We start from the raw sequence: 22244 nt of genomic DNA on the forward strand, positions 1-22244 counted from the left end.
GCAGCGGCTGCTACGAGCAAGGTCGGGCGGAAGCAGAGCAGTTGCCATGCGGAAGTTGGGCGGTTGCCATGCGGAAGTAGTTCCCTTAGCCGTACAGGAAGGGACAGCGGAGGCAGCCATGGACTCTGTGCCTTGTGTGCTTCTCACCAGCTGCGATGCCGGGTTCAGTGAGGAGAAGCTGGTGACGGGTAAGCCGGGGAAGGGGTAGGAAGGACTGGGGGGGTGGGGCTGGCGTAGTCTGTATTGTCACCCAATGATAGAGGCCTGTCTGGGTGTAATGACCCCCCAACTATCCCAACCTGAGTTACCCCATGACTAATAATTATACCCCCCAATGGAGGATGGTAGGGGGAGGGGTTAATAGTAGCGCCCCCTGAAACGTAAATAAGTGTCGCTAACGTCCGTGCGGTCCTCTCCTGGAAACCAAACCTGGACCCTCAGGATCCAAACAACCGTAGGCCGATTACAAGCCTCAACACCATTTCTAAGATCATGGAGAAAGCTGTAGTACATCAGCTACAACTTCACCTGGATACTCACAAACTCCTGGACCCCCTGCAATCAGGCTTCCGCCCGGGTCATGGCACAGAAACAGCTCTCCTCAAGTTTTGGGATGACGCCCTCGAAGCAGCAGATGGCGGAGAGCCGTGTCTCCTCGTACTGCTAGCCCTAAGTGCAGCGTTTGATACAGTAGATCACAATACTCTACTCGTCCGCCTCACAGAAGTAGCCGGAGTCCAAGACATAGATCTCCAATGGTTCGCGTCCTTCCTAGGAAATCGGTCACAGACAGTGAAACTAGGAAAATTCCTCTCCGAAACTCGAACAGTCACCTGCGGAGTCCCTCAAGGCTCTCCGTTGTCACCCTTTCTCTTCAACATTAACATTCGCCCACTCCTCCGAATCATCAGATGCTCAGATCTCTGCTTCCACTCTTACGCTGACGACACGCAACTTTATTTCCGGATCAATGGAAAAAAAGATCACCAACAACAACTTGAAAACTGCCTCAAATCAATAGAGGACTGGATGACCACCAACTCCCTCCAGCTGAACCAATCAAAGACAGAGCTTCTTATCTTACACCCAAATCATAAGCCCGCAACCAAAACCTCCTGGTCTCCACCAACCGTCTTTGGGCAGACTATCTCCCCAAAGACCAAAGCGAAGAGTCTCGGGGTTATTTTAGACGCACAAATGTCAATGGATGCGCAAATAGGATCTGTAGTCAGTCGATCTCACCATCTGCTGCGAATGCTTCGCAGACTCATCCCTTTTATCCCAAAGAATGACAAAGCAGTGGTAGTTGGAACAATCATTAATTCACGACTGGACTACGCAAACTCGCTTTACATAGGATTACCACAATATCAACTTGTGCGATTACAACTGATCCAAAACACGGCGGCAAGGCTGATAACAGGGAAAAAACCCTGGGAATCCATCTCTCCTTCACTGAGGAGCTTACATTGGCTAACCGTAAAAAATCGGATCACGTTCAAGACCCTTTGCCTCACCCACAAATGCGTGCATAGAGAAGCTCCACAATACCTAATGGAGAAAATAAATCATTACACACCAAACCGCAGTCTTCCATCAGCCAACAAAAACCTCCTCCTCGTGCCCAAAGCCCGGTATAAATCCAAGGGGGAACGGAGATTCGCTGTCCAAGGGCCTCGGCTATGGAATGCTCTACCAATCAACATCCGCCAGGAAGAAAATCACCTGGCTTTTAGGAAAAAACTCAAGACCTTCCTCTTCTAGCAGATGATCAAAGCTCGCCACAGCGCCTAGAGGCGATTCAGTTCGCATTGTGCGCTATACAAGTATTTCATTCATTCATTCCTCCGATGACACCCGACAAATCGCACAGGAAAAAAAGGGCGCTTTGCACTGCGTCTCGGAAGCATGCTTTGCCATTAATTGCTACTTGCACCCCTGGGGAAGGTAGATGCACATTTTGCAGCGCGGCAAATGGGGGGGCTGAATAAACACGGAACGATCCGCGTCCGAAAAGGTACAGAAATGTCTTTGGCGCATGTAAGACCGTTCAGGTGAATTTGCTGCTCTTTGTGTAACACGTGGAAAACGAGTTAAAAAAAAAAAAAAAAGGGGGCAGCGGAGGAATGCATCGCTTACATAGGCCGCAATCCGCTGTAACTGTTCTCATCGCTTTTTAAATTTATATATTTTTTTAAAAAAAGCTCTGCATGCATCTTTGGTGCACAGTTTCAAAAACGCTCCACCCATCAAGACAAAAAAGGCATCAGAACTGCACCGTCGTATAGACCAGATTGCATGGGGGTCACCCTGGAACAAGTTACAGTCCAAAGTGTACAGGGGTCACCCAGGTCCGGGGGGAGGGGGGGGTGTGGGTCGGAGTGTGCAGAGTTCACCCTGGTCTGGGTTAGAATGTACGGGGGTTCACCGATGTCCAGGGTGCGGGTCTGAGTGTATGGGGGTCACCCTGGTTGGGGTCAGAGTGTACAGGGGTCACCCCTTTCCGGGGTGCGGGTCAGAGTGTACAAGGGTCACCCCTTTCCGGGGTGCGGGTCGGAGTGTACAGGGGTCACCCCTTTCCGGGGGTGCGGGTCGGAGTGTACAGGAGTCACCCTGGTCGGGGTCTGAGTGTACGGGGGTTCACCCTGGTCGGGGTCTGAGTGTACGGGGGTTCACCCTGGTCGGGGTCTGAGTGTACGGGGGTTCACCCTGGTCGGGGTCTGAGTGTACGGGGGTTCACCCTGGTCGGGGTCTGAGTGTACGGGGGTTCACCCTGGTCGGGGTCTGAGTGTACGGGGGTTCACCCTGGTCGGGGTCTGAGTGTACGGGGGTTCACCCTGGTCGGGGTCTGAGTGTACGGGGGTTCACCCTGGTCGGGGTCTGAGTGTACGGGGGTCACCCTGGTTGGGGTCTGAGTGTACCAGGTTACCCCTTTCTGGAGTGCAGATTGGAGGGGCCGGGGTGCATGTCGGAGTGTGCGGGGGGTCACCCTGGACCTGGTTGGGGTCACCCTGGACCTGGTCGGGGTGTGCCCGGTTCACCCCTTTCCGGAGTGTGGATCAGAGTGTGCGGGGTTCACCCCTTTCCGGAGTGTGGATCAGAGTGTCCGGGGGTGACCCTGGCCTGAGGTGCGGGCTGGAAGGTTGTTGGGATCACTGGGAGCACACAGGAGTGGAATGGAGAGCTGGAGGCAAGAGACACCAGAGATCACTGGGGAGACACTGGAGCTGCTACCAGAGATACCGGGGGGAGCACAGGGTGTCCGGTTCCTAACATGAGGACCGGTTGCTCGAAAGCTGAGCAACATCCATACTAGCTCTTAGAACCACACCCCCTCTGTGATTCACTGCTACACCAGTGGATCCCACCTCAGATAAGAGGGAAAACCCCGGCACTGGCGCATGAAACAGAGGAGTGATATGATGATAGAACCATTTCCTTCATATCCATTTTGGATCGCACCCTCTGTGGTATTGTTACTTTTGCATAACAACTAATACAAATATCATATCACTTTATTGCCATAACACCAACATTGTTTTGGTGTATTGGGGTGAAGGGGAAGCAGATTGGGGTGGAGGGGCAGCAGCTGAAGGGGAAGCAGATTGGGGTGGAGGGGCAGCAGGTGAAGGGGAAGCAGATTGGGGTGGAGGGGCAGCAGCTGAAGGGGAAGCAGATTGGGGTGGAGGGGCAGCAGGTGAAGGGGAAGCAGATTGGGGTGGAGGGGCAGCAGGTGAAGGGGAAGCAGATTGGGGTGGAGGGGCAGCAGGTGAAGGGGAAGCAGATTGGGGTGGAGGGGCATCTGGTGAAGGGGAAGCAGATTGGGGTGGAGGGGCATCTGGTGAAGGGGAAGCAGATTGGGGTGGAGGGGCATCTGGTGAAGGGGAAGCAGATTGGGGTGGAGGGGCAGCAGGTGAAGGGGAAGCGGATTGGGGTGAAGGGGCAGCAGGTGAAGGGGAAGCGGATTGGGGTGAAGGGGCAGCAGGTGAAGGGGAAGCGGATTTGGGTGAAGTGGCAGCAGGTGAAGGGGAAGCGGATTGGGGTGAAGGGGCAGCAGGTGAAGGGGAAGGGGATTGGGGTGAAGGGGCAGCAGGTGAAGGGGAAGCGGATTGGGGTGAAGGGGCAGCAGGTGAAGGGGAAGCGGATTGGGGTGAAGGGGCAGCAGGTGAAGGGGAAGCGGATTGGGGTGAAGGGGCAGCAGGTGAAGGGGAAGCGGATTGGGGTGAAGGGGCAGCAGGTGAAGGGGAAGCGGATTGGGGTGAAGGGGCAGCAGGTGAAGGGGAAGCGGATTGGGGTGAAGGGGCAGCAGGTGAAGGGGAAGCGGATTGGGGTGAAGGGGCAGCAGGTGAAGGGGAAGCGGATTGGGGTGAAGGGGCAGCAGGTGAAGGGGAAGCGGATTGGGGTGAAGGGGCAGCAGGTGAAGGGGAAGCGGATTGGGGTGAAGGGGCAGCAGGTGAAGGGGAAGCGGATTGGGGTGAAGGGGCAGCAGGTGAAGGGGAAGCGGATTGGGGTGAAGGGGCAGCAGGTGAAGGAGCAGCAGATTGGGGTGAAGGGGCAGCAGGTGAAGGGGAAGCGGATTGGGGTGAAGGGGCAGCAGGTGAAGGGGAAGCGGATTGGGGTGAAGGGGCAGCAGGTGAAGGAGCAGCAGATTGGGGTGAAGGGGCAGCAGGTGAAGGAGCAGCAGATTGGGGTGAAGGGGCAGCAGATGAAGGGGTAGCAGATTGGGGTGAAGGAGCAGCAGATGAAGGGGTAGCAGATTGGGGTGAAGGAGCAGCAGCTGAAGGGGTAGCAGATTGGGGTGAAGGAGCAGCAGCTGAAGGGGTAGCAGATTGGGGTGAAGGAGCAGCAGGTGAAGGGGTAGCAGATTGGGGTGAAGGAGCAGCAGATGAAGGGGTAGCAGATTGGGATGAAGGGGTAGCAGATTGGGGTGAAGGAGCAGCAGATGAAGGGGTAGCAGATTGGGGTGAAGGAGCAGCAGATGAAGGGGTAGCAGATTGGGGTGAAGGAGCAGCAGGTGAAGGGGTAGCAGATTGGGGTGAAGGCGCAGCAGGTGAAGGGGTAGCAGATTGGGGTGAAGGAGCAGCAGGTGAAGGGGTAGCAGATTGGGGTGAAGGAGCAGCAGGTGAAGGGGTAGCAGATTGGGGTGAAGGAGCAGCAGGTGAAGGGGTAGCAGATTGGGGTGAAGGAGCAGCAGGTGAAGGGGTAGCAGATTGGGGTGAAGGAGCAGCAGGTGAAGGGGTAGCAGATTGGGGTGAAGGAGCAGCAGGTGAAGGGGTAGCAGATTGGGGTGAAGGGGTAGCAGATTGGGGTGAAGGAAAGTCAAAACCATCAGGGAAACAATTTGTCAGAAGAAAACATCCAACCTCAGCCAGCAAATACATAAAGAGGATGTGCGCACCAACATACCGCAACCGCCAAAATTTTCACTACCCCCAATTACCGTAGACACCGCAAAAAACATCATTAATAAACTGCGTGACAGTACCTCACCTATTGACATCATCCCCACAAAACTACTGAAAGAATGCTCCGACATCGTGGCTCCAACCATAACCCACCTCCTAAACCGATCATTCCACGAAGGGATTGTTCCCAGCATCCTCAAACAAGGCATCGTCAAACCTCTACTCAAGAAACCAAACCTGGACCCTCAGGATCCAAACAACCGTAGGCCGATTACAAGCCTCAACACCATTTCTAAGATCATGGAGAAAGCTGTAGTACATCAGCTACAACTTCACCTGGATACTCACAAACTCCTGGACCCGCTGCAATCAGGCTTCCGCCCGGGTCATGGAACAGAAACAGCTCTCCTCAAGATTTGGGATGACGCCCTCGAAGCAGCAGATGACGGAGAGCCACGTCTCCTCGTACTGCTAGACCTAAGTGCAGCGTTTGATACAGTAGATCACAATACTCTACTCGTCCGCCTCACAGAAGTAGCCGGAGTCCAAGACATAGATCTCCAATGGTTCGCGTCCTTCCTAGGAAATCGGTCACAGACAGTGAAACTAGGAAAATTCCTCTCCAAAACTCGGGCAGTCACCTGCGGAGTCCCTCAAGGCTCTCCGTTGTCACCCGTTCTCTTCAACATTTACATTCGCCCACTCCTTCAAATCATCAGATGCTCAGATCTCTGCTTCCACTCTTACGCTGACGACACGCAACTTTATTTCCGGATCAATGGAAAAAAAGATCACCAACAACAACTTGAAAACTGCCTCAAATCAATAGAGGACTGGATGACCACCAACTCCCTCCAGCTGAACCAATCAAAGACAGAGCTTCTTATCTTACACCCAAATCATAAGCCCGCAACCAAAACCTCCTGGTCTCCACCAACCGTCTTTGGGCAGACTATCTCCCCAAAGACCAAAGCGAAGAGTCTCGGGGTTATTTTAGACGCACAAATGTCAATGGATGCGCAAATAGGATCTGTAGTCAGTCGATCTCACCATCTGCTGCACATGCTTCGCAGACTCATCCCTTTTATCCCAAAGAATGACAAAGCAGTGGTAGTTGGAACAATCATTAATTCACGACTGGCCTACACAAACTCGCTTTACATAGGATTACCACAATATCAACTTGTGCGATTACAACTGATCCAAAACACGGCGGCAAGGCTGATAACAGGAAAAAAACCCTGGGAATCCATCTCTCCTTCGCTGAGGAGCTTACATTGGCTAACCGTAAAAAATCGGATCACGTTCAAGACCCTTTGCCTCACCCACAAATGCGTGCAAAGAGAAGCTCCGCAATACCTAATGGAGAAAATAAATCATTACACACCAAACCGCAGTCTTCCATCAGCCAACAAAAACCTTCTCCTCGTGCCCAAAGCCCGGTATAAATCCAAGGGTGATCGGAGATTCGCTGTCCATGGGCCTCGGCTATGGAATGCTCTACCAATCAACATCCGCCTGGAAGAAAATCACCTGGCTTTTAGGAAAAAACTCAAGACCTTCCTCTTTTAGCAGATGATCAAAGCTCGCCACAGCGCCTAGAGGCGATTCAGTTCGCATTGTGCGCTATACAAGTATTTCATTCATTCATTCAAGGAGCAGCAGGTGAAGGGGCAGCAGATTGGGGTGAAGGGGCAGCAGATGAAGGGGTAGCAGATTGGGGTGAAGGAGCAGCAGATGAAGGGGTAGCAGATTGGGGTGAAGGAGCAGCAGATGAAGGGGTAGCAGATTGGGGTGAAGGGGCAGCAGGTGAAGGGGTAGCAGATTGGGGTGAAGGGGCAGCAGGTGAAGGGGTAGCAGATTGGGGTGAAGGGGCAGCAGATGAAGGGGTAGCAGATTGGGGTGAAGGAGCAGCAGATGAAGGGGTAGCAGATTGGGGTGAAGGGGCAGCAGGTGAAGGGGTAGCAGATTGGGGTGAAGGGGCAGCAGGTGAAGGGACAGCAGATGAAGGGGTAGCAGATTGGGGTGAAGGAGCAGCAGATGAAGGGGTAGCAGATTGGGGTGAAGGGGCAGCAGGTGAAGGGACAGCAGATGAAGGGGAAGCAGATTGGAGTGAAGGGGCAGCAGGTTGGGTGACAGATTAGAGATGCCATTGAAAATAGAAGTTTTTGTATGTAATTATTTAGTGCACAAAGTTTGGTGTTGTCTAGCATTATTTTACTTTTAACCACTTGCCGACCGCCCACAGTCTAGATCTGTCATTATTTTGATGTTAAAAAACCAGGGTTATGGCAGCATCTAGCCCCCTAACCCGGTATCATTTACTATGGGTGATTCTCCACAAGAGAAAAGAGGTCCCGTGGGATCGTTTTTAATGTGAAAATAGAAAAAAAAAATGTTAATTTGCTTTTAAAGGTAAATGAGAGATTTCGGGTCTTTTTGACCCCATATCTCTCAATAAAGAGGACCTGTCATCCATTATTTCTATTACAAGGGATGTTTACATTCCAAGTAATAGGTATAAAAGTAAGAAAAAAAAAAAAAGGGACAGTGTAAACATAAAAAAATTAAAAAGTAAAATAAATAAGAAAAAATAATAATTTTAAAGCACCCCAATCCCTCCATGCTTGTCTGCAGAAGTGAACGCATACATAAACGGTGTTCAAACCACACATGTGAGGTATCACCGTGACCGCTAGAGTGCAAGCTCTGTATCTCTAAACAGGTAACCTGTAAAACTGTTTAAAGCATCGTCTATGGAGATTTTTTAAGTACAGTGTTTTGTCACCATTCCACAAATGTTATTTTAAAGCATGACACGTTGGGTATCAATTTACTCAATGTAACATCATCTTTTATATTATGCAAAAAAATTGGGGTAACTATTGTGGTTTTTTTTTTTTTTTTTTTTTTTTTTTTTTATTATTAATTAAAGTTGCATTTGAAACACTGCTGTGCAAATATGGCGTGACATATATTACAATGATCTCCATTTTATTCTTTAGGGTCTCTGCTGAAAAAAAAGTGTGTGTGTGTGTATATGTGTGTATATATATATATATTATATATCCACTTCACCCCCCGGACCATTTTGCTGGCCAAAGACCAGACCACTTTTTGCGATTCGGCACTGCGTCCCTTTAACTGACAATTGCGCGGTCGTGCGACGTGGCTCCAAAACAAAATTGACATCCTTTTTTCCCCACAAATAGAGCTTTCTTTTGGTGGTATTTGATCACCCCTGCAGTTTTTATTTTTTGCGCTATAAACAAAAATAGAGCGAAAATTGAAAAAAAAACGCATTATTTTTTACTTTTTGTTATAATAAATATCCCCCAAAAATATATAAAAAAACATTTTTTTCCTCAGTTTAGGCCGATACGTATTCTTCTACATATTTTTGGTAAAAAAAAAATTGCAATAAGCGATTATTGATTGGTTTGCGCAAAAGTTATAGCGTTTACAAAATAGGGGATAGTTTTATAGCATTTTTATTAATAATTTTTTTTTTTTTTACTAGTAATGGCGGCGATCAGCGATTTTTATTGTGACTGCGACATTATGGTGGACACGTCGGACAATTTTGACACATTTTTGGGACCATTGTCATTCATACAGCAATCAGTGCTATATAAATGCAGTGATTCCTGTGTAAATGACACTGGCAGTGAAAGGGTTAACCAGTGGGTGGCAGTGTAGGGGTTAAGTGTTCCTAGGGGTGTGTTACTAACTGTGTGGGGGTTGGGCTTTCATTTAGTGAACACTGATCTCTGCTCCAATCACATGGAGCAGAGATCAGCGTCGCTTGTTGCTAGGCAGAACGGGGAGATGCTGTTTACAACGGCATCTCTCCGTTAAGCCGCCCCGTGAGACGATTGCGGGTATGCCCACGATGATCGAGTCCGCGGGATTTGTGACCGGACTCGCGGGGGCCTCTACCGGCATGCGAGCGATGGCAGGGCGGCAATTAAGATTGGACGTACCTGTACGCCAATATGAATGCCCGTGCCATTCTGCCGACGTACATCGGCGTGCGCTGGTCGGGAACTGGATATATATATATGGGGGTTCTAAATAATTCTGTAGCAAAAAAATACAAATTTAAACTTGTAAACAAATAGTTCCAAAAAAGCCTGGGTCACCAAAGGCTGCAGTGTTTCGCCTCCATTGATGTGGTTGTTGTTTCTTCTGGATTGGTTCTTAGTGAATGGTATGTAGATTTACTCCACCAGGTGGCTGTCAAAGCTTTCTTTACTGCCCCCCCCCCCCCCCCCCCGCCCTTCCTCTTACTCTGATCATTTCTAGCTATAATCCCTGCAATTCTCCTATCAACCATTTGGGATCATTCGTTTCCTGTCACTGCTGCCCATTGCTGTAGCACAATTGTATAGTGAAAGAAACACAATAAACTGGAGCTACTGCAAAGTGCTGAGTACAATCACTTTAAGTGGTTAAACGATCACTTTGCAAAACAACCCATTCAGTTTAAAATAGGAATGGAAGGAAAAACCTTTTTTTGCAGATTTAAAAAAAAAAAAAAAAAAAATTCCCTCCTTTTTACAAGTGATCAAATGCCCTCTGTTCTCAGCCGCATAAGAGCTGGTGGAGGAGAAACAACAGTACACTGAGCTTCCCATTGAATGGCTGTGCAGGAGGGGAGGGGGGGTTTTGTCAGGACAAGTCTGATCATTGGAGTAGTGTACATGGAGTTCCCAGCATAGCTAGAGAATTGACCACAGTGGGCTCTCCTGCTTAGTGTGGTAAGCTTTTAACCACACTCAGGTCCACACCATAGCTGTTTTACTGCTACAGGGCGGCAACTGTGCACCAGATCAAGTATATAGCCGGGTACTGCAGACTCGATGTCCACCGGGACCTGTCGATTGTTCAGTACATTGATCTGTCATTAAGGAAGGCATGGATCCTGTGTTCCTGCAAAGCAGGAACACAGAATCTATGCCTTCCCTTCGTAAAAGTACCTCCCCCATATTATACAAGCACTGGCTAGGCACACATTTAACTGATCGCCCTAGATCAGTGATGGAGACCCTCGGCACCCCAGATGTTTTGGAACTACATTTCCCATGATGCTCAACTACACTGCAGAGTGCATGAGCATCATGGGAAATGTAGTTCCTAAACATCTGGGGTGCCAAGGTTCGCCACCACTGCCCTAGATCAAGGGTCTGAAACTGGCGGCCCTCCAGCTGTTGCGAAACTACAAGTCCCATCATGCCTCTGCCTGTAGGAGTCATGCTTGTAACTGTCAGCTTTGCAATGCCTCATGGGACTTAGTAGTTCCGCAAAAGCTGGAAGGCCACCAGTTTGAGATCCCTGCCCTAGATAATAACCTCTTCCCAGCCAGTGTCATTAGTACAGTGACAGTGCATATATTTTTTTTTAGCACTAATCGCTGTATTAGGATGCTTTCACACTGAGGCGCTTTGCAGGCACTAAAGTGCTAAAAATAGCGCCTGCAAAGTGCACTGAAACAGCCGCTGCTGTGTGGAGCAGTGCGCTTGTAGGGCGGTCAAAAAAGTCCTACAGGTTGCATCTTTGGAGCGGTGTATTTACCTCTCCTAAAGCACCCCTTCTCATTGAAAACAATGCAAACCCACCTGCAAAGTGCGATTTTTTTTTTTTTTTTTTTTTTTTTTTTTTTTTTTTTTCGGGTGGTTTTAACCCTTTTTTTCAGCCACTAGCGGGGGTTAAAATTGCTCCAATAGCTGCTGATAGTAGCGCTAAAACGACGGTAAAGCGGCACTAAATAGTGCGCCGATTTACCACCAATGCCCCAGTGTGAAAGTAGCCTTAGTGTCACTGGTTTCCAAAAAGTGTCAGTTAGTGTCCAATTTGTCTGCCGCAATATCGCAGTCCCGCTATCGCCACCATTGCTAATAAAAATAGATATATCGCACATTCAAGTAGCGCAATTTTCAAAGCCGCACTTGGTGTGAACCGGGGCTAAACGGGAATGCGCAACAAACGTATTGTGCGGTTTTCTCAAATTTGCCTGCAAAAGTGCTTGCGCTTCAAAGGTGCGTTTTTCATTCTCGGTTTGAAGCATCTTGCTGCGAAAGCGGCGATTTTTTTTTTTTTTTTTTTTTTGCCAACCGAAGCTGTTGTCGGGAAAAGCCACCAAACGTCTTTGTTGATGCGACGCAGCGCTGCTCACTTCTCGCTCCTCTGGTAGGCCGGGGCGCGGAAGGGCACGTGTTCAAAGCGCATTCCTGGGATAACATTTGTTTTGGAGAAGCGGGACGTCTGAGAAGGCAGCTCGGTGTTTTACGACTGTCTGAGAGGCGTGTGCTTTAGTTTGGACGGGTCCGGCACAAAGTCAATAGGAGAAGCTGTAGGGCTCTTGTCATTCCTCCTCCGAGCCCAGAGTATCTTGTGTAGGGGGGCCGCGGCCTACTCTGTGTGTAAGATGAAGGAGCAACAAGAGAATGGATGCCAGCACTCCAACCATGTAGAAAACACTACATGTCTTCTTACCTGTCACCATGTGTGGGCTATACAGGAAAAAAATAAAAAAATACACTCACCGGCCACTTTATTAGGTACATCTGTTCAAAAAAATACAATAAAGTTACTTGAAGGGGCCACAATGGGGCTGATTTAGTAAAGGCAAATATACTTTCTTAGCTACACCTGTTCAATGGCTCGGTAACACAAATTTCTAATCAGCCAATCACATGGCAGCAACTCAATGCATTTAGGCATCTAGACGTGGTGAAGACGACTTTCTGAAGTTCAAACCGAGCATCAGAATGGGGAAGAAAAGGGGATTTAAAGCGGGAGTTCAGCCGTTTTTTGTTTTTTTAAAGTCAGCGGCTACAAATACTGCAGCTGCTGACTTTTAAAATAAGGACACTTACCCGCCCAGCACGCCCGCGATTTCAGCACCCGAAGCCGATCTCTCGATCATCTCTCAGATGCTGCCGCCGCCATCTTAGATATGGGAATCAGGAAGTGGAGCCTTGTGGCTTCACTTCCCGGTTCCCTACTGCGCATGCACGAATCGCGCTGCGCAATAAGGATGGTCCCCGCTGTCCCTGGGATCCGTGTGTTTCCTAGCGGACAGCGGAGGGACCCGCAGGAAGTGGCGTAAATATCCGCAGATTCTGCGGATATTTATGCCGGAAGTGGGTGCAAATACCTGTACTGTACAGGTATCTGCACCCCCCTCCCCCCTGAAAGGTGCCAATTGCGGCGCTGAAGGGGGGGTTCAGATGAGCGGAAGTTCCACTTTAGGGTGGAGCCCCGCTTTAAGTGACTTTGAACATGGTGTGGTTGTTGGTGGCAGACGGGCTGTTCTGAGTATTTCTGGGATTTTTCACGCACAACCATCTCTCAATTTTTAGCGACTGGTCCAAAAAAGAGAAAATATCCAGTGAGCGGCAGTTGTGTGGAGGAAAATGCCTTGTTGATGTCAGAGGAGAATGGGGCAGACTGGTTCCAGATGATAGAAAGACAACAGTAACTCAAATAACCTCTCGTTACAGAAGGAAAAAAAAAACAAGATAATTTGGAATACCCCGCGCTTGGACTACAAATATGTATAAAGTATATAGTAAAGTATATAAGCTGCGCCCCTCAAAAGTGCAAAGAAACGTGACTTTGTGAGTTGTGAAATGGTAAAGGGGGCGCTACAATAAAATGGTAACAATAACGTGCTCTAGTGCTTAAAGTGGTTGTAAACCCTTACAAACCACTTTGACCTACAGGTAAGCCTAGATTAAGGCTTCCCTGTAGGTCCAAGAAATATCTCCTAAACCTACACGGTTTAGGAGATATTTGCCGAAAGACAGGCATGCGCCGTAGACAGAGGCGCGCAGGCGCACTGGGTAAGCCGCAGATCGCGGCGATATGCCGCGTGTGTCGGCTCCCATGCGCGGGAGTGATGTCATCGCTGCTCCGGCGAATCACAGTGCCGGAGCAGCGAGACCCACCGAGAAGATGGATGCGCCGGACTACAGGGGACAGCGGTGACTTCGCTGGCTCCTGTGTCAGGTAAGTGACACATAATTGACTACTATGCGATGCATAGTAGTCCATTATGCTTTACCTTTGCAGGGAATCAAAGAGGAAGTAAACTCATCAGGGTTTACTTCCTCTTTAAAGTGGTGTTGCCACCAAAAAAGAAAAAATTGTTTAAAATTCTTAAAAAAAAATTGGAAAAAAAAAAAATGTTTTTACTCACCTCTAAATGCCTGTTGCTAGGGGGTCCCTCGTAGTCTGCCTTCTTTCTTGCTCAGGCTGGTGACATCACTCCCCCTCGTGCCGCACAGTCACCTGGGACCTGTCACGTGTCCCAGGTAACTGTGCGGCGTGTCACGGCGCCGCATGTGCAGTGGGTGCTCGACTGTGAAGCCACAGCCGGGGGGCCCCCAGTACGAATGACGGCCCCGTGAACGGAGCGGGGAACTAGGGGGGGGGGGGGCTTCGTTCCCCCGCATCGCTGGACCCTGGGACAGGTAAGTGTCCGATTTATTAAAAGTCAGCAGCTGCTGACTTTTTTAATTTTTTTTTTTTTTTTTATTATTTTTTTTTAGGGGGTACCCCACTTTAATACCGCAGGCATCTTATTATTCAATACATACTGCAATATACATTAACCACCAGGCCTCTTTTTCAGATTTGGTGTTTACATGTTTAAAACAGTTTTTTTTTTTGCTACAAAATTACTTAGAACCCCCAAACATTTTATATTGTTTTTTTTTCTTACACCCTAGAGAATAAAATGGCAGTCATTGAAATACTTTTTTTCACACCGTATTTGCGCAGCGGTCTTACAAGCGCACTTTTTTTGGAAGAAAATTCACTTTTTTGAATAAAAAAAATATGACAACAGTAAAATTAGCCCAATTTTTTTTTTATATTGTGAAAGATAATAGTACGCCGAGTAAATTGATACCCAACATGTCACGCTTCAAAATTGCGCCCGCTCGTGGAATGGCGTCAAACTTTTAGCCTCAAAAATCTCCATAAGCGACATTTAAAAAAAATTCTACAGGTTGCGTTACAGAGGAGGTCTAGGGCTAGAATTATTGCTCTCGCTCTACCGATCGCGACGATACCTCACATGTGTGGTTTGACCACTGTTTTCATATGCGGGCGCTACTCACGTATGCGCTCGCTTCTGTGCGCAAGCTCGTCGTGACGGGGTGTTTTTAAAAACTTTTTTTTTTTTCTTATTTATTTTAATTGATTTTATTTATTTTTACACTGTTTAAAAAAACAAAAATGGATCACTTTTATTCCTATTACAAGGAATGTAAACATCCCTTGTAATAGAAAAAAGCATGACAGGTCCTCTTAAATATGAGATCTGGGGGGTCAAAAAGTCCTCAGATCTCATATTTGGACTAAAATGCAAAAAAAAAAGAAAAAAAATTACATAAAAAAAAAAACATACCTTTTAAGAGGTATGGGCGGAAGTGATGTTTTGACGTCGCTTCTGCCCTCCTATGGTATAGAGACGAGTGGGGGCCATCTTAGCCTCACTTGTCTCTATGCCCAGCTAGCGAAAGGACCCGATCGCCTCGGGAAGGTGCGGGAGGGCGGCGGGAGGGGGGGGTGGCACCTCTCCCGCCACCGATAGCTGTGATCTTTTGCGGCGGATCTGCCGCGGGGAGACCACCGTTATCGTATAGACGACCGCCGCCTGAAGAGACGGATATCTCGCTTGTGGCAGCAGCTGCTGCCGTTACCGAGATATCCCTCTTCAAAAATAGGACGTACATCGGCGTGCGCTGGTCATTAAGTGGTTAAATACATATAAGTATTCAGCAACAAAAAAAAAGTGAACATATATAACAAATAAACAAATTGTCCATAGAAAATAGTGAAACTGGAGTAGGTGTAAATCCTGTATCCCGTCACCGCTTGGGAAAATGGACAACCACAGCACCCAGTGAAATGACGGTAAGTAGCCTACTCACCGACTCACCTTGACCCCTTTATTTAAAAAGTAAGGTCAGGTGAAGCTTTAGCAGGTTTAGGGAACTGCCAACCTTGATGGGGAAACTTCTGCTTAGGTGTACCAGTGATATTGTTTCACGTTTGCTCAAGAAAAAATATAGAGAGAACCGTACCATGGCATAATAACGTTTTATTTAAAATAACATAAAAGCAAAAACAGCCAAATGGCCTCTTACTTTAAAAGTGCCATAACCTTGGCACTAGAGGGAACGAACGTATCAGACCGGGTGGATTGGAACCTAGCTGTGCCGCTTCCGCTGCTTGGATTGGCATGCGTTCCACCCTCTGGATCTCGGGGGAACCAAGCGTTCGGACCAAAAGCGATGTGACCGGAATACGCCTCGATGTACGTTTCGTCGTAATGACGTCGTCAGGAAGCAAGAATGCAGAATACCATCTCTAAAAGCACAGCGCATCAAACCTTGAAGCAGATGGGTTACAGCTGCAGAAGACCACACCGGGTGCCGCTCCTGTCGTATGGGAACAGGAAACTGAGGCTACAATTGGCACAGGATCACCAAAATCTTTACTGTAAGAGCGGCAAGGATGTGAATTCCCTTCCACAGGCGGTGGTCTCAGCGGGGAGCATCGATAGTTTCAAGAAATGATTAGATGAGCACCTGAACGACCGCAACATACAGAGATATACAATGTAATACTGACATATAATCACACAAATAGGTTGGACTTGATGGACTTGTGTCTTTTTTTTTCAACCTCACCTACTATGTAACTATAAAAATTGAACAATAGAAGATTGGAAGAACGTTGCTTGGTTTGATGAGTCTGGATTTCAGCTCCGACATTCAGATGGTGGGGTCAGAATTTGGCACATGGATCCATCCTGCCTTGTATCACCGGTTCAGGCTGGTGGTGGGGTTTGTAATGGTGGGGGGGATGGGGTATCACCGATTCAGGCTGATGGTGGGGGGGATGGGGTATCACCGATTCAGGCTGGTGATGGGGGTGTAATGGTGTGGGGGGGTATCTTCTTGGCACACTTTGGCCCCTTAGTACCAATTGATCATGGTTTAATCACCACAACCTACCTGAGTATTGTTGCTGACCCATGTCCATCCCTTTATAACTGCAGTGTCCCCATCTTCTGATGGCTCCTTCCAGCAGGATAATGCACCATGTCACAAAGCTCCAATCATCTCACCACCGGACATGAGGTCCCTGTCCTCCAATGGCCTCCACACTCACCACATCTCATCCAATAGAGCACCTTTGGGATGTGGTGGAAGAGGAGGAGTGAGCACCACCGAATAGACTGAGCCGACTCGGCTCGGCTCCACTTGCAGTTATGCCAACTGTGAGAGCAGCCGAATACACAGGACATCCGGCATTGTGTATCTCGGCGGTGCTAAAATGTAAAAACCGAGATGGACACTGATAAGGCTGCATTTGATGGGCATTTAAAATGTAAGGGTTTTTTTTTTTTTTGTCCTTAAACTTCCCCCTAAACTTGGGGTGCGTGTTATACGCCGATAAATAATATAAATAAGTGTGTGTGTGTGTGTGTGTGTGTGTGTGTGTGTATATATATTTGGAGCTGGGCAATTTTTTTTTTTTTTTTTTTTTTTAGAAAACTCGATTCACAATTCAAATCGAGGTGTTTTTTTAAAAATTCTTTTATTATATTTTTATTGACACCGCGCTAGTCCTTAGGAGCTACAGGCAGGGTTTTTAGGCAAGGCTGCGGCTTCGGCCTAGTCCACGCCGTCCGGCCTCGCGGTCTAGGCCGAAGCCACGGCCTCGCCTAAAAACTCTGCCTGCGCACCTCGGGACGGGCACGGTGGTGAAAAAAAAAAATCGATTTGCTTAAAATTTGAATCGATTTGACCTCTCAACTCGATTCAAGATTTAAATAGATTTTTTTTCCCCAGCCCTTATATATTGTTCTTTCTGCCTGAAAACTTGAGATTGTCCATGGCAACCAAAAAGTGTCCCTTTACATCAAAAGTGACCAGCTAGAAAACAGCGATAGTGAATTAGAACACTTGAATTGAGCGATTGTGAATCGTGGGGAAATTATTATTTTTTTTATTATTATTTATAGTTATTTTTTTATATTTTTATGATTTCGTTGTTTAAAACTTTATCATACCCTGGGATGTCTACTAGACTCTTGTTTGGACAGATTTAACCGGTTCCCAACCAGCGCACGCCGATGTACGTCGGCAGAATGGCACGGGCAGGCATATTGGCGTACAGGTACGTCCATTCTTCAATGCCGCCCTGCCAGCGCGAGCGCATGCCGGTCGGGACCCCCGTGAGTCCGGTCGCCGGGTCCCGCGCACTCGATCGCCGCGGGCATACCCGCGATCATCTCACGGGGCGGCTGAATGGAGAAATGCCATTGTAAACAGCATTTCTCCCATTCTGCCTAGCAACATAGTGACGCTGATCTCTGCTCCATGTGTTTGGAGCAGAGATCAGTGTTCACTAAATGAAAAGCCCAACCCCCCCCCCCCCCCCCACAGTTAGTAACACACCCCTAGGAACACTTAACCCCTACACTGCCACCACCTGGTTAACCCCTTCACTGCCAGTGTCATTTACACAGGAATCACTGCATTTATATAGCAGTGATTACTGTATAAATGACAATGGTCCCAAAAATGTGTCAAAAATGTCCCAATGTGTCTGCCATAATGTCGCAATCACAATACAAAATCGCTGATCGCCGCCATTACTAGTAAAAAAAAAAAAAAAATTATTAATAAAAATGCATAAAACTATCCCTATTTTGTAAACGCTATAACTTTTGCGCAAACCAATCAATAATCGCTTATTGCGATTTGTTTTTTTATTTTTTTTTTATTTTTATTTTTTACAAAAATATGTAGAAGAATACGTATCGGCCTAAACTGAGGAAAAAAAAAATAGTTTTATATATTTTTGGGGGGTATTTATTATAACAAAAAGTAAAAAAATAATGCATTTTTTTTCAAAATTGTCACTCTATTTTTGTTTATAGCGCAAAAAATAAAACCACAGGGGTGATCAAATACCAACAAAAGAAAGCTCTATTTGTGGGGAAAAAAGGACGTCAATTTTGTTTAGGAGTCACGTCGCACGACCGCGCAATTGTCAGTTAAAGTGATGCAGTGCCGAATCACATAAAGTGGTCTGGTCTTTGACTAAGAATTACAGGCCTACAATGTAAAACGCTAAATTTCTATGCAAAAAATGGTACCGCTTTGAGATTAAAAATCTGACATAATCATACCGCTAGGGTTGCTACAAGAGAGGTATGGGGTTAGTTTTTATTTTTCTGAATCGTACTTCCCTAGGGTGGATACAGCATCGGTCCCCAGCAGGCTCTAACATTGTGAAGCAAGTGATCAAATAATACTGATCGATTGGTTCTCAGCGCTCTCTGACTGCCAGTCATCAGCTTTCCGCTCTCCTCCCCCCCCCCCAGTGCTTACTGGAGTGCTCAGCTGTGGAGGGGCAGTAGGCGCGCTGAGAGGCTGAGCCGGGTGCCAGTCTGGCACGATCTTGCCCAGGGCCTGGATTGGCTCTATGACGTCAGCCGACAGCGGGCTTCAGCTTCAGCCTGTTGTCAGCTGAAAACGGGTCACCAGGAGTGCAGAACGACCTGCATTCCTGTAATCAAGAGGAGAAGTACAGCCCGCTGTTGCATGACTTTTGGTACAGCCCTTGTGGGGGGGGGGGAGGGGCTCTCCGACCAAAATTTGAGTTGTAGTAGTTCAGTGTGCGGATTTGTAGTACTTTTCTATTGATGCTACAGCCAATGCCAAAGCTGGATCACTATTTATTACAGGTATTTGTATAACCCTGACGATATACATGGTGCTTTACATTACAGTATATTGTACCTTCACATCAGTCACTGCCCCCAAGGAGCTTACAATCTAAGGTCCCTAACTCAAATACATGCTAATAGTATCCATACATGCTTTCATTTTACTGTCCGATTGATAGGTGATCAGCAGGTGTGATCAAACCAAGTCAATCAACCAGGGCGGAAAGCTATTGGTTATTTTGCAGCGCTAAAATAGTCTGTTCATGGAGACAATCGTATTGTGTTCTATCAATTTAAGAGATCACATGGTGTAAACAGAGATCTGATTAGGGGCTTATGATCTTACCGTAACCACTTCAGCCCGGAAGGTTTTACCCCCCCCCCCATTCATGACAAGACCCTTTTTTGCGAAATGGTGCTGCGTCGCTTTGACAATTGCGCAGTCGTGCGACGCTGTACCCAAATAAAATAATGACCCTTTTTTTTTAAACTAAACAGAAATAGAGCTTTCTTTAGGTGGTATTTGATCACCTCTGCGATTTTTTTTTTTTTTTTTTTTTTTTTTTTTTTTTTTTTTTTTTATTGTGCTACCAAACAAAAACAGGCCAACAATTTTGAAAAAAAAAGACATTTTTTTTTTTTACTTTCTGCAATAAAACATCCAATTAAAAAAATGTAAGGAATCAATGTGTATTCTGCTACATGTTTTTTGTTAAAAAAAAAAAATCCCTATAAGTGTATATTGGTTGGTTTGCACAAAAGTTATTGTATCTTCAAACTATGGGATATATTTATGGAATTGTGTGTGTGTGTGTGTGTATGTATGTTTATGTATGTGTGTATATATATATATATATATATATATATATATATATATATATATACACACACACACACACACACACACACACACACACACACACACACACACACTTCCATAAATATATCCCATAGTTTGCAGATACAATAACTTTTGTGCAAACCAACCATATATAATATAATTTGGACTACGACATTGGCAATGGACAAATCTGCCTCTTTTTGGACCAGTGACACCAATACAATGATCAGTGCTAAAAATAAAAAGTGCACTGTCTCTGTAAAAATGACACGGAAAGGAGGCAGTCAAAGGGTTAAATGTGTCCCTAGGGAGTGCTTTCTAACTGTGGGGAAAGTGGTTTGACTGGGGGAAAATGGAGATCCTTGTTTCTGCTTCTGAGAATGATCGGCTCCTGCTATGTCCAATCGCAGCAGGACGCCGGCGGTGCACGTGTGTGCCCCAGACCCGTGCACGAAATCACGCACAGGAGGGCCGCCCTGCCGCAGTATACATGTAGGGGCAGTCCGGAAGTGGCTAAAGTGATACTAAAGTAAAATTAAATAAAAATTAAAAAAAGTACAATACATCCCTACTCCGTATTATGTTTTGCACAGAGCAGTCCTAATCCTCGTCTTCTCTTGTCCCCTGCCAGGGCTTGGGGCAGCTACTATGGTACCTCCATAGCAGCTGCTGGCTATGCATGCTTGCCCCCGAGACAGCTCTGTTTATCCATTGACACACACAACTGGCTCAGCTCTGCCCCCCCGCTCCCATCTCACTGGCTCTGATTGACCTCAGCAGGAGCCAATGAGATAGAAGAGACTCGGGAGAGCAGCTGCTCTCGTGCACAACACTGGATCAAGATCAGGCTTGGTAAGTATTGGGGGCGGGGGGGAGCTGCACACTTTATTTTTATTTATTTTTATCTGCAGGCAAGACCGGGCCATTCTGGAACTTTTGTTTACAAGTTTAAATCAGTGTTTTGTGCTAGAAAACTACTCAGAACTCCCAAACTTATATATAAATTTTATAGTGTTTTTTTTTTTTTTGCAGAGAATAATATGGCGATTGTTGCAATATTTTATATTGCACAGTATTTGTACAGTGGTCTTTCAAATGTAATTTTTTTGGGAAAAATAAATTTTAATGAATAAAAAAAAAAAAAAACACATAGTTACCCCAATTATTTTGGATAATGTGAAAGCTGATGTTACACCGAGCAAATGGATACCTAACACGTCATGCTTTAAAAACGCTTGTGGAATGGTGACCAACTACAGTACTTGGGGATGTGTTTGTGTGTGTGTATATATATATATATATATGTATGCACACACACACACACACGCACTAGAATTATTGCTCTCGCTCTAACGATCGTGCGATATCTCACATGTGTGATTTGAATTCCGTTTACATATGTGGGTGTGACTTACGTATGTTTTCGCTTCTGCCCACGAGCACAGAGGGAGGGGGGGGGGCGCTTTTAAGGTCATAGAGACAAGTGGCAGCCATTTTATCCTGACTCGACTTCCTGCCCAGCAAACGGCCGGATCAGTGATATTGTCATGGAGGAGGAGGAGGGAAGAGGACTCCAGTGGCAACCTGTGAAGCTCTGGTGAACTCCATGCGCAATAGGTAGAGCTGCAAAATTAATCGGCAAGATCGCGATCTTGACTAAAGTGTTTCACAATTCTTTCCTATGCCAAAGAATTCTCTCTGCTCTTCAGAAGCCACAGCCTTCAAATGAAAAGGAAGAGAAAATGGGCAGTCTTCCAAGAATCACAACATTCTTTATAAGTTGAACTTGGGTATAAACATTGTAACAATTTGTCAATGAAATAGACTTTGTGTGTAAGTGAAAAACTTTAAACACTAAACCTTTTTCTGACATTTGATGGTTTCAAGTTAAAATCATTGTTTTTTTCTAGAAAATTACTTGGAACCCCCAAACATATATATATATATATATATATATATATATATATATTATATATATATATATATATATATATATAAAATTTTGAAGACACCTAGAGAATAAGATGGTGGATGTTGCAATATTTTATGTCACACTTTATTTGCGCAGTACTCTTTTAATGCAATTTTTTTTTTTGTATAATGTGAAAGATTTTACGTTGCAAGAATCGTGATACTTTTTATTCTAAGCAAGAAATTTTTACTTCTCATTTTGGCCAGATTCGTGCAACAAGAGGGTTAAGGCAGTGCTGGAAAATAATGGCAGCCACATAAAAAACAT

General features: G+C 46.5%; 1 protein-coding gene across 2 annotated transcripts in view; it reads left to right on the forward strand.

Annotated features, from left to right (window-relative positions):
- The first annotated feature begins 24 nt into the window (after positions 1–24).
- The window catches only part of AAGAB (alpha and gamma adaptin binding protein), a 56675-nt gene continuing 34455 nt past the window's right edge, over positions 25–22244 (forward strand). For both annotated transcript variants that reach the window (XM_077473235.1, XM_077473236.1), the window contains exon 1: positions 25–188. In XM_077473235.1, the coding sequence (XP_077329361.1) occupies positions 47–188 (142 nt within the window). In that variant the 5' untranslated portion in view covers positions 25–46. The remainder of the gene's footprint in view (positions 189–22244) is intronic.

This window comes from Lithobates pipiens, unplaced genomic scaffold (genome assembly GCF_037356315.1).
Source record: "Lithobates pipiens isolate NorthernLeopardFrog02 unplaced genomic scaffold, aLitPip1_a1.2 Scaffold_8, whole genome shotgun sequence".
Classification (NCBI taxonomy): Eukaryota; Metazoa; Chordata; class Amphibia; order Anura; family Ranidae; genus Lithobates; species Lithobates pipiens.